At 40.9% G+C, this 12,961-nt stretch overlaps 1 protein-coding gene across 1 annotated transcript; it reads right to left on the bottom strand.

Annotated features, from left to right (window-relative positions):
* Positions 1–10,287: 10,287 nt before the first annotated feature.
* LOC133735355 (uncharacterized) lies at positions 10,288–12,141 on the bottom strand. The gene is made up of 2 exons (XM_062162773.1): positions 12,045–12,141; positions 10,288–11,705 (listed from the first exon to the last, which is right to left on the bottom strand). Exon 2 carries the CDS (start codon positions 11,702–11,704, stop codon positions 10,562–10,564), a length of 1,143 nt encoding a protein of 380 aa, XP_062018757.1. The 5' UTR covers position 11,705; positions 12,045–12,141; the 3' UTR covers positions 10,288–10,561.
* Positions 12,142–12,961: the final 820 nt, after the last annotated feature.

The raw sequence follows: 12,961 nt of genomic DNA, 5'->3' as shown, positions 1-12,961 counted from the left end.
TGTGTTTCCACATGAAAACCATTGGCACTTACATCTTGTAAATAATAAAGTTCGAAAAATATGTCCATGACATGAGATAAAATCAATCGATACTTTATTAATAATAGCCAATGATTACATCAAAGTTTCTTGACCAAAATCTAATCCAACATAAAAATCAAACCGTAGACAAATCGTAGTCACTCAATCCGTTCGGTAATTTCAATTTGGTTGTGACCAGGTAAGGTAAGGCGAGATTTTGGTGGAGCGTTGCTCACTTTTAAAACCGTTCTCTCAGATCAAACCTTACCTAGACATCACAATTACTCTTGAGTACGCCTAGAGGGAAAGAGTTAATACAATAAGTCATTTTATTGATTTAAGGCATAATTGCCATTACATAATTCTTGGAAAATATAAAAATCTGCGGCATTTTGTCTTCATTGCCAGATTTAAAGTCTTTGTGAACTCGATGTCTTGATCACCATGATGCGACTACCTTCGTAGGTACATTGCAAATTCAGGTCCATTGATCAGACATTCCATATCAGAAATAGACACCATAAAGAGGATTCTCCCTTGATTGAGGCGCATTGGCGCAATATGCATAGTCCCTAGGACTAGTGGCGTTGGAAAGTGGTGCCCATGGCCAAAGTTGGCTCCATGGTTTCCAACCCTATTTCCCTCAAAATCACGCCTCCTACGGTCGTGAGATTGTCGCCTTGAGCGATTACCTTCTTGAGCATTTCGATCGTATGGATCATGACGTCTATGGCGACTTTCTCTAGCCATAGGACGATGCTCTTGATAGCTATCTTGAAGCCTATCAAATCTTCTTTTCACAAGTTCATTGCCATGTCTTTCAGTAGTGGCCATAGCTTCAATAAGCTGTTGAAAACTTGTGATCCGTCTTGCATTTACATGAGTCCGGAATAAGTCAGAGGACCTCATAGCACAGACGGGGAAGGTATTGAGGGTTTTCTCAATCAACTGGTCTTCTGTGATCATCTTTCCACAGAGACGAATCATTACTCTGATGCGGAGGGCTTCCGAATAAAATAGCATGACCGTGTCAAATTCAGAGAAGCGAAGATCTTTCCATTCTGCTTCTGTATTCGGAAGTATGGAGTCACGAACATTGCCATATCGTTCGCGAAGCGCATGCCAAAGCTTTATGGCGCTATCCTCATTTATGAACTCAAACTGTAGGTCACTATCCATGTGACGTTTCATGAAAGGCAAGTGCCTTGGAATTATCTTTCTCAGTTTGAGGGTCTGGAGCTATTTCTATAGGACAAAGCTCTTGGATCGTATGCAATAAATCACGGGCAATAAGGTGGATCTCGACATCAGTGACCCAAATTAAGTACCTTTTGCCTGCATAATCCAATGGAACAAAATCGAGTTTGTTTGTGTTTGACATCCTGAAAGATGAAACAAAAACAAGTTAGTTTCGGAGTCAATGCTTCCACGAAAACTAATATAAATAAGATTTCCGAGCTATGCTACCAAGAAATCGATTTCCAAGAATAATTGGATTAGACCGAAACAATGATGTTTGAATGGTCAAAAATAGATGCTCACGAACGCTCTTAGTCCGTAGCATACGAACGCTCTTAGTTCGTTAAATCGATGATTACGGACGCTCTTAGTCCGAAGTCTTACGAACGCTCTTAGTTCGTTAATTGCGTGAATCCCACGATTCCGCTTTTCAAGAATCGAACCCACGTTATAAGAAAGGTGGGATGTAGAAGAAGGGAGGTTTTCAAGTCCCCGAGAAAAGAAGAAATATTTGAATTATAGGAACTTCAAAACTTACTCTTGAATACTTACTTGTATTTGGATCACGCGCGTGTCGATGCAGGCGTGATGGAGTGAAGCAATCCGAGTAGAGGCGTGCAGCGAATGTTTATAAGGTCAAGCTTGTTGAAATTCGGAGCAAATTCTCTTCTGAACAGTTTTCACTTTGATTGTTGTACTGGTCTCAAAATAACTCCGATAAGGCTGAAATTCGGAGGTCAGATGGAAGAGACAGAGATGAACAACTTTGATGAAGAAAAGATTTTGATCCGAGGTTCCGAACTAGATGTTTCGGAGCCTGCAAACAGACGGACGTGCACAGGAAAAGGGGAAAGGTGCAGTCGGTGTGCGTTGGTGCTGCAGGGGCAGGAGGGATGCGTGCGCAGGGGCGCGTAGGTGCTGCAGGGACAGCAGATGTGCGGCAGAGCTGCAGGAGCAGCAGGGCAGCGACGCGGGGTTGCAGACGCACGGGCGCGTAGGCGGGCAGCACGGAGCGCTGGGCGCGCAAGGAGCAGGCTGCAGCGAAGGCTTGGCTAGCTCGGGCTAGGGGCTGCTGGGGCAGTAGGCACGCAGGTAGGCAGAATAGTTGGTTTCGGTTTTTGTGGCTAGAGTCGTACTGATAACGTGTTTAAGTAAAATAGATTCGAGAGAGAATTGTAGGGAGTGATGTGTGTATTATTATTGAGAATAGGAGCTCTATATATAGGGATTACAAAGTGCTAGTTCTAATGTTACAAGGAATACCAATCCGTGTAGGATTGGGAAATCTAGAACCTTCTCTCCTATTGTTACTCCTAGTTTGATAAGGCACACTAAATCGATATTCCTTCAACAGGTGTGAATTTCTGAGCAGTTGATAATAATGAAGGAATTAAAACTTAGCCAAAGAGGGTAATGACAACAAAAGAGCACTGGTTGTGGGTCACTGGCAAGTCTGAGACTGGGTAAAATTTTAGTTTAATTTTCTTGGATATGAGGAAGAGGGGAGGAAGAGGAATCTAGGTTCTGCAGCTTCTGCTATTGGACAAGGGACAACCAAGTGAGTTGGAGCCCATATCAGGTTGCAGAGGAACTTAATCAACCTCCCTCATGAGTGTTCACATGGAAATTTGATCCTTAATTATGTACTGGCTTTTTGGGGTTTTTAATTTTTCTTTCTTTTGCAAGAGGAGGATTTGGGAAATTGTCCCTTTGTAATTTTGCATGATTTTAGCTGAGCCCCTTTTTATTCTTGACGCTTTTTTGTTTGTCTGGTTTCTTATGTGTTTTCAGTAGCAGTAGAACTGCTCTTGTAGTCTAGTTTGTCTTCTTCCTTCAATAAAGCATGTTGCACAGATATACGGTCATTGCCGATCAATCAAATATATATCGTTCTTACTTTGTATTATTATTATTTATTTTTTTTAGTCCAGAGCTTGTTGCACATTGTAGAGAAAAAACTCTCAAAATTCCATGAGATTTTGTTGAATAAACGCCAGTGCATGTGCCACAAGATTAATTGTATAAAACGGAGTATCTATTAGAATGGTGAGAACTCTTTAAAGCGTGCAAAACGTCATAAGAAGCAATCTAAGAATTTTAAATTTTAGGAAAAACTATTGAATTACTAGTATGGGAAAACATAAAATATTATGAATTTTTTACTTCCCTGGTATTTTTTTTTTTTGGTCTGGTTTCTTAAGTACTAGTGTTTGGTATGACAGAGAAATTATTGACACATTTTATGACATCTATGACAGATGCAATTTAAATTGTACTATTGAAAAGTCAGAGCAACATGGGCAGGCAACAGGACATTTTTTAGTACTATGGGAATCGGTATTTTTACTGGTATGCTCGGAAAAACTACAGTTTATAAGATCAATTGGATTATTGAAGGGGTTGGTAGCTTAAAGCTCAGACCAGACCGGAAAAATATAAAAGGGTTAAAGCTCAAACCTGCTTTACTTCCTAACGTTTCCATTGAGCTACTACCATAACCGTTGTGTTCACTAGAAATGCAGTAAAGCTAATCCACTACTCATCAGCTTTTCCCTTTTTGACTAATCTACTCCACATTCTCTAACTCCCCTTTTCATAATACTCTAATGATCTCATCTTTCCCCATTATCCTAATGATGCTTCTTAATAGAAAAGTTAGGTTGTTGTTGGTAATGGTATAATCTTATGTTATTAAGTCCAACATGAATTCTATAAAATTTGGTATTGCCATAGCTGCTGGTATACTCATATATATGCAGCCTTGTTAATGACATGCTTTTCATCTGTGCATATATAAAATTATGATAACACACAGTATTGAATATTCCGTCACCAAGGAAAACTGGAAATTCTTAGATCAGTGCCTTTGGTCCTGGTCGTACTTCGTCTTTGCTGATCAAATTGTTTAGGTATTCAACTGCTTGCAGCTAGCTATATATTAATCAACTAATCAAGAGTTTCACAACTTCACTTTGCTTTAGAGGATATAAAAGTAGTCAACAAGGTGATCCATGAAAGTGATTCTGCAGATAGAATTCTAATATCCCAAACAGAGCTTGTGATACATGACCAAAATAGTGAGAATCACAAATAGCCAAATTGAGCTTCCTGATAATTGAATGGTCTTCAAGGTTCAGATATTGTACATAACATGATTGAAAATTCTTATGGTTTCCGACCCACAGACTTGTATTATTCACTGGACTATACCCAGAAGACGCACATGCAGTTGCAACAGATGTCCTTCTCCTATCAGATAGCAACATTAATTGAATTATGCAGTACCAGAAATCCTTCAACCATTGATTTACCAAACTCAAGAGAGATGGACAAGACTGAGGGCCATTCTCATTCTTCAAATGCACCTCTAGGAGGGGACCCTTCTCAAGAACAAGCAATGTTCCTAGCTCAACAATAGGTATAAGATAGTGTGGAATTTGATCCACTCAAATTTAATAGACTGCTAGTTTAGTTTTTGACATATTTGTTGTCTACTTGTCTTAACAAGTTGCACACTATTCCAAATTAACCCACATGTATGCGCGCAAATCATGTCAAGAAGTGTGGAATGAGAAAGAGAGGATGGAAGTTGATTGCCAATGCATCTTAGCTTGGAATCTTTTGTCAAAAGGATGGTCAAAGAACTTCTAGAGTGAATCTCCTTGACATCTGAATTCCAACATTTTCTTTTTCATAGTTGATCCCAGATTTTAGTTTCATTTTTGTTTGTTTGGTGATATTTACTTTTAGTTTGCTTCTTCGTATTTTAATGATTATCTAACATGATATCATAATATTATTAGTGGACGATTTTAGATAGAGATGAGTGAAGACAATCACCCTACCAACATTTTGTTCACCTATTAAAATGCACAACAACTCTTTGTTGCTTTCCTATTCTCTTTCAGCTTTGGGAGGGCAAGATGCTTGTTGAAATAATGAAATATCTTAAGCATTTGAGGAAGGAGCAAACTAGTGTTTTTGCATCTCCCTAAACAAAGAAGACAGTGTTAGCTTATATACGATGCTCCGTTAATTTCCAACACTTTATACTTCAAAGTTCAAACATACCATCATATTCTCCTACAGCTGGCGGAAATATGCAGTACCTAGTACAAATTACACTCAGAAAAAGCTGCACAAGAGAAAGCTGTATATTCTCTAAGCTAAGCTATTCTTTCAATCAAGTCTAGAAGTCACTAATGCCCAAAACACTAAAGCAGTGCTCCTACAGTGAAGGTCAATCACATCCGATTAGAATATAAGATTTGAAGAGAGCTGGTATTTCTTTGCAGGAGAAGACAAGAAGCAAGCAAGGTGTGGAAGTTACTTCGAGAAATGGAGTCGACCATTTTATGATGCCGTGAAGAATAATTTGTCTGATAACAGCATCAATTCAATTATTAAAGACCAAAATAATAAGATTCTAGTACAACCGTACGATACTTGACTATATTAATCTAGGACAGGACAGTCATCTTTTTTGTTAGTTTTTTTACTAACCATGATTTGTCCAGGTAGCTTTGCTGGCCGGTCTTGAATATGTTGTGCGAATCTGATTTTATAAACGCGATCAATATTTGGACAAGATTTCTTTTTGAGTTTCAAATCAATGGTGATATATGATATTAAGCATTTTGTTTCCAGTGGCCCGAGAGTTTGGACATTTCTTAGGACAAACTACTTTTTGAGTAAAAATATGATCATGTTTAAGGACAAGCAAAATTGACAGAGAGAGAGGGAATAGAGATTCAAGTGTGTGTTTCATTTCATTCAATAGGAGGTATTTATAGGGATACATTTGAAGTAAATAATGATACAACTTGATGGCATCTTCATTTGTAGCCTTCCATTGTGGCATCTCCATTTGCAGCTCCACATTGTGGTTTGTGATGATGATTGCCACACTTGTTCCCCATTGGCATAAAGCTTGACTCACAAGTCACTATACCTATTCTATTCACTCAAATACTTATCTTATACATGACATAGACATTTTATATAATGAACAATACAACATGTTTCATATATACTACAACACTCCCCCTTGGATATTTCATGTCGATAGTATTTGTCTAAGCCGTGCGCTTCGAAATTGCCTCGTTAAAAACCTTGCCAAGTAATAAAACCCTGTGGGAAAAAACAACCTTGGTCGAAGGAGAAAAAGAGTGCAACGCGCATTAAGTGTGGAGTATGTTTCTAGATACTCCCCCTGATTTATTCTCCCCTGAAGATCATGGGAGTTCGGATAACCTTCTTAATCCGATGCTCTTCACATGCTTCTCGAAAGGGCTTTTTGGTAGCGACTTAGTAAATAAGTCCGCTACATTATCCTCTGATCGGATTTGATTTACTTCAATGTTTAGAAGTGTTTGCTGTTGCTGATTGTAGAAGAATTTCGGTGATATATGTTTAGTATTGTCACCCTTGATGAAACCTAATTTCATTTGCTCAATACAAGCTGCATTATCTTCATAAATGCATGTAGGTTTATCTGTGGTAAACTTCAAACCACAAGTTCCTCGAATGTGTCTATTTATAGACCTTAGCCATATGCATTCACGCACAGCTTCATGTAGAGCAATAATCTCTGCATGATTTGAGGAAGTAGCGACAAGGGTCTGTTTTGTAGATCTCCAAGATATCGCCGTGCTTCCCATGGTAAAGACATAACCTGTTTGGGAGCGACCTTTATGGGGGTCAGAGAGATACCCCGCATCAGCAAATCCCATCAAAACATTATTTTTATTTTGATGGAGGGGAGGAGGAGAACGTCAGTCACCATTGATGGTGTCGCCGGCGTCTACATTACGGAAGGTGGCTTTTTGCCTCATGGGGTCTGATCTCATGCTTCCGTCTTTTCTTTTCTCTTTGTAGGGATAAAACAAGCCCATATCAATCGTACCCTTTAAGTATCGAAAGATTGTCTTTATGTCAATCCAATGGCGGCGTGTTGGCGCAGAACTATGTCGAGCTAACAAGTTCACTGCGAATGAGATATCCGGTCTTGTGCATTGAGCTAAATACAATAATGCGCCTATCGCACTTAGATAGGGTACTTCAGCCTCTAATAATTCTTCGTCCTCATCCCTTGGACGAAACGGATCTTTTGTGGGCTCAAGACTTCGGCCGATCATGGGAGTACTTACAGGCTTTGCTTTATCTTCATTAAAGCGCCTTAGTAATTTTTGAGTATATGCTGACTGATGGATCATAATCCCATCACTACGGTGCTCGAGTTCTATTCCGAGGCAAAACCGTGTTTTCCCAAGATCTTTCATCTCAAACTCGGATTCCAAATATTTAGCAGTTTCTTTTAACTCATCTAGAGTTCCAATTAGGTTCATGTCATCGACATAAACTGCTACAATTGCAAATCCGGAACTTGTTCTTTTAATGAACACGCAAGGGCATATTTCGTTGTTAACATATCCCTTTCCAATCAAGTAGTCACTTAGACGGTTATACCACATCCGTCCGGATTGTTTCAATCCATATAGTGAGCGTCTTAATTTTATTGAAAACGCGCTCCGTGGTTTAGAACCACTTGATTTTGGTAATTGAAGTCCATCAGGAACCTTCATATATATCTCTGAATCTAGATCCCCATAGAGATATGCTGTAACCACATCCATAAGCTGCATGTCAAGTTTTTCGGAAACTACCAAACTGACAAGGTAGCGGAACGTTATAACGTCCATTACGGGAGAGTATGTCTCCTCGTAGTCGATTCCAGGGCGTTGTGAGAAACCTTGTGCCACAAGGCGGGCTTTATATCTCATCACCTCATTTTTCTCATTACGCTTTCTAACAAAGACCCATTTATGGCCAACAGGCTTTATATTTGGTGGTGTCAGCATTATAGACCCAAATACCTGTCTCTTTGTTAGTGAATCCAATTCAGTCTGGATCGCATTTTTCCATTTAGGCCAATCCGCTCTTCGTTGACATTCTTCAACAGAGCGAGGCTCGATATCATCATATTCTATGATTCCTTTTGCAACATGATATGCAAACGCATCATCAATTGCCATAGAATTTCTATCCATCATCTCATGTACACTATTGTAATTTATGGAGATTTCTCTATTCTCTGGAGTTGGTTCTGACATTGGAGCGTCCCCTAATGATGTCTCTTGGACATAACCATAATCCGGAGTATTCTCGTGAGATGGATTATTCATATCTATGATTAATGGATTATTTTGTGCCAAACTCGCTTTCTTTCTTGGGCGAGAATCCATCGAACCTATAGGTCTCCCGCGCTTCCTGGCAGGAGCCATGGGCCTAGCCAATGTGTCACCCATAGAGGGAACGTTGGCGCCATTCTCATGTATTTTTGAGATGGCATTATGTCTTTTAGGGACATCAATCCTTGCAGGTATATTTGCAGCAGGTATGTGTGATCTCGTCACTTTAGCGATATCAGAAAACGCATCAGGCATCGATTCTGCTACGTTCTGAAGATCGAGAATTCTCTGCACTTCTTTTTCAGATTGTGCGGTTCGGGGATCAAGATGGGACAAAGTGGGGACAAACCACGACAATTCCTGTCCTTTTTTATGAACATTAGTGTTCATGTCTCCCCCTAAAGGCGGGAAGACTGTCTCATCAAAGTGACAATCCGCAAATCTAGCGGTAAATAGATCACCTGTCAAGGGTTCTATGTAGCGGATTATGGTTGGAGAGTCATAGCCAACATAAAGGCCTAATCGTCTTTGAGGACCCATTTTAGTGCGCTGTGGTGGCGCAATTGGCACATAGACTGCACACCCAAATATGCGTAAATGTGAGATATTAGGCTCATACCCAGTTACCATCTGGGACGCAGAAAAAGGTTGGGTGGCAGTGGGCCTTAGACGAATAAGCACAGCTGCGTGTAATATTGCATAGCCCCAAGCAGAAATAGGGAGATTGGTGCGCATAACCAATGCCCTAGCAATCATTTGAAGTCTTTTAATGGCAGCTTCTGCGAGACCATTTTGGGTATGTACATGAGGGACAGGATGTTCAACCTCGATCCCAATGGACATGCAATAATCATCAAAAGTTTTTGATGTAAATTCCCCAGCATTGTCAAGACGAATTGACTTAATAGGATGATCAGGGTGGTGAGCCCTTAACTTAATGATTTGTGCTAGGAGTTTAGCAAATGCAGCATTTCTTGTGGATAAGAGCATGACATGTGACCAACGTGTCGATGCATCAACCAACACCATAAAATATCTAAACGGTCCGCAAGTTGGATGTATAGGTCCACAGATATCACCTTGTATTCTTTGCAAGAATGGTATATTTTCTTTAATGTCTTTTGCATAGGATGGTCTCGATCCTACTTTTGCTAAAGAGCAAGCTTTGCAAAACGAATGATATGCTTCAGAAGTAATTCTTTGAACCTTTCTTTGGTTCGTACTTCCTTTTGTTTTAAAGAATGGATGTCCGTGTGAAGTTTTTAATATACGGAGCATCATATCTCGACCTGGGTGTCCCAAACGGTCGTGCCAAAGTTTGTATGTGTCGGAATCCCATAAATTTTCATTCATGACATGGTTGGATTCAATGACTCTAATAGTGGTTGCGTACAATCCACTAGAGCGACACATGAGTTTCTCTAATACTCGTGTATTTCCGTAGTTATTAGAGGTGATGTAAAGGAACTCTTGTCCATTCTCACAATGTGTTTTCACATGAAAATCATTGGCTCTTATATCTTTAAAACTTAATAGGGTTCTTCCAGCCCTTGGAGCATATAAAGCTTCGGCGACATTAATATTTGTGCCATTCGGCAATAGAAATTGAGCTGGTCCACGACCATGAATCAATTGAGATGGTCCTGCCATCGTGGTCACTGAAGATTGACTAGGAGTCATCCATAAGAATAATTGCCTATGTCGTAATATAGTATGTGTGGTGCCACTATCAAGAAGGCATTCCAATTCTCCCGAAGACATACTGAAAAAATAAAGTTCGGAATATTAACACATGTCAATGACATTGATAATGCGATACTTTATTAATAGGGAAAATAGTCAATGATTACATCAAAGTTTCCAAAGTTTATTCCAATATAAAATTAAACTTTATACAAATTGTAATTGCTCAATCCGTTTGGTAATTCCAATAAAATATGACCAGGTAAGTAGAGAGATGTTGGTGGAGCGAGGCTCGCTTAAATACCCCGATCTCAATTACTTGCCTAGACATCATACTTCATTGGGTACGCCACATGAGAAAGAGTCAATTCAATTGTTATTTGACTAAGGCACATTTGCCGTTTTATTGGAAAATAGAAAAGACTATTTTAATCAAAGTCTGCGGCATCCTCGTGCTTTTCATTTTCAGCTTTGAAGTCTTTTATGGTGAGAATAACATCTTCACCATCTTCTTCTTCAGCAAGGTGAGCTTCTTGCTCCCTCATTTCCCTGTACTCCTTGTAGCGTGCAGCTAGTTGAGTACTTGCTTGGCATTGCTTAAACCAATGCTCGATTGATCCACACCTATGACACACGTCATTGTGGTTGACTTTCTTTATTTGAGGTGCACGTTGTGGATATTCCCTAGGCGGGTTGTTGCTGCTACTACCACGGCGTATTATGCGACCTCCACGGCCCACAGTGTTACGGCCCATGGTGTTGTTATATTCTCTTTTCCCACGTGTGGAATTGCCACCACGTGTGCCCGCTCCAAAGTTGCGGTTTCCTTCCTTATTGGGGCGGTTGTATGGACCCATTCGTCCGTCATGTCCCCTGTTATTAGGGTATACATGCCCCTTATTAGTAGGGTACCGCTCCTTGCGCCCTTTCTTGGGTGCATTATAATTTGCCTCATGAACGCTTTTGGTTCCTACGGGCCTTGAATTATAATTCTTCACAAGGATATTGTCGTGCTTCTCAGACACCGACAAAATATTGATAAGCTCATTGAACTTCGTAAGTCGTCCAGCATTAAATTCAGTGCGATATTGCTTTGATAGTATAATTGCTGCGACGGGGAAGGTGGAGAGAGTCTTCTCAATTAGCTCTTCTTCTGTGAGAGGTTTTCCACAGAACTTCAGCATGGCTTTTAGCCGAAGAGCTTCTGAATTGTATTCAGCAACAGACTTGAAGTCGGAGAAGCGTATATTGTTCCATTGAACCTTCAAGTCAGGGAGGAGGGAATCTTGGATATTATCAAAGCGTTCTTCTAGCGCTACCCATAGGTCCCTTGCATCTTTGATGGACATATACTCTAATCTGAGTGCTCTGTCCATATGGCGTCGCATCAAGATAATTGCTTGTGCATGCTTTATGGGTGTTCGTTGGAACACAAGGCCCGCGTTTGGTGCCTGGATTATGGGCAATATCCCTTTTGATGTGAGATGGTTCTCAACGTCAGTTTTCCAACTATGGTAATCCGAACCAGTTGAGTCAAGGATTTGAAATTCGAGTCTAGGTTCATTCGACATCCTTGAAATATAAGAAGAAAAAGATGTATTAGTTTCGGAGTTTAAAACTTCCACGAAAAACTAAAACAATAAGATTTCCGAGCTATGCTACCAAGAAATCAATTTCCAAGAATATTTGGATTAGACCGAAACAATGATGTTTAATAGGGTCATAAGTCGATGCTTGCGGACGCTCTTAGTCCGAATATTATGAACACTCTTAGTTCATTGACTACGAACGCTCTTAGTTCGTTTAGCGTGAATTTCTATAATTCCGCTTTTTAATTGTAAGTTCCCAAAAAGAAAACGGAGGAGAAAAATAAATAAAAACTCAAAAGCGGGAACTTTTAGTAAAGAATACCTTGAAATAGTGTTGTCGGAAATGACCGAAAAAGTTACCCAAAAGTTGCCGGAAAAGTCACCGGAAAATGGCCGGAAAAGTCGCCGGAAAAGTTGTAGAAAAGTCACCGGAAAAGTTGTCGAAAAGTCGCCGAAAAAGTGTCCGGAGAGTGGCCGGAAAAGTTGCCGGAGAAGTGGCCGGAAAGTGGCCGGAGAGTTGCCGGAAAGTTACTCGACAGATCTGTCGACAGCTGCTCGGCAGATGGCTCGGCAGCTGCTGCGCAGGTCCTCGGCGGGTGCTCGGCAGCTGCTGCGCAGGTCCTCGGCAGGTGCTCGGCAGCTGCTGCGCAGGGGCTTCGGCAGGACTCGGCAGGTGCTGTCGGCAGGTGCTGCGCAGGGGTCTCGGCAGGTCTCGGCAGCTGCTCGGCAGCACTTCGGCAGGGGCTCGGCAGCACTTCGGCAGGTCTCGGCAGCACTTCGGCAGGGGCTCGGCAGGACTCGGCAGTTCTCGGCAGCTGCTCGGCAGGGGCTCGGCAGGACTCGGCAGGTCTCGGCAGCTGCTCGGCAGCACTTCGGCAGGACTCGACAGCGGTCCGGCAGCGGTTCAATTTTTCCGGTGGCCGGTTCAGGCGGTTTCCGGCCGGTTCTGGAGGTTCTAAAACCGGTTCTGGGCTTCTTGGATCAAGGGCTTTGATATGAGCTAGGGTTTGGAGGTTTTTTGTTGGTTTGGAAAAATGACTTCGATCGGATTTTGAACTCCTCTACTCTTTTCAATTTCGATTCTAATTCTAGAGCAATTTCGTGCTGATAACGTGTTTAAGGACAAGCAAAATTGACAGAGAGAGAGGGAATAGAGATTCAAGTGTGTGTTTCATTTCATTCAATAGGAGGTATTTATAGGGATACATTTGAAGTAAATAATGATACAACTTGATGGCA

The sequence above is a fragment of the Rosa rugosa genome, chromosome 3, assembly GCF_958449725.1.
Source record: "Rosa rugosa chromosome 3, drRosRugo1.1, whole genome shotgun sequence".
Lineage (NCBI taxonomy): Eukaryota > Viridiplantae > Streptophyta > Magnoliopsida > Rosales > Rosaceae > Rosa > Rosa rugosa.
The sequence above is the reverse complement of the archived record's forward strand: the minus strand, read 5'-3'. Positions and strand labels throughout refer to the sequence as shown.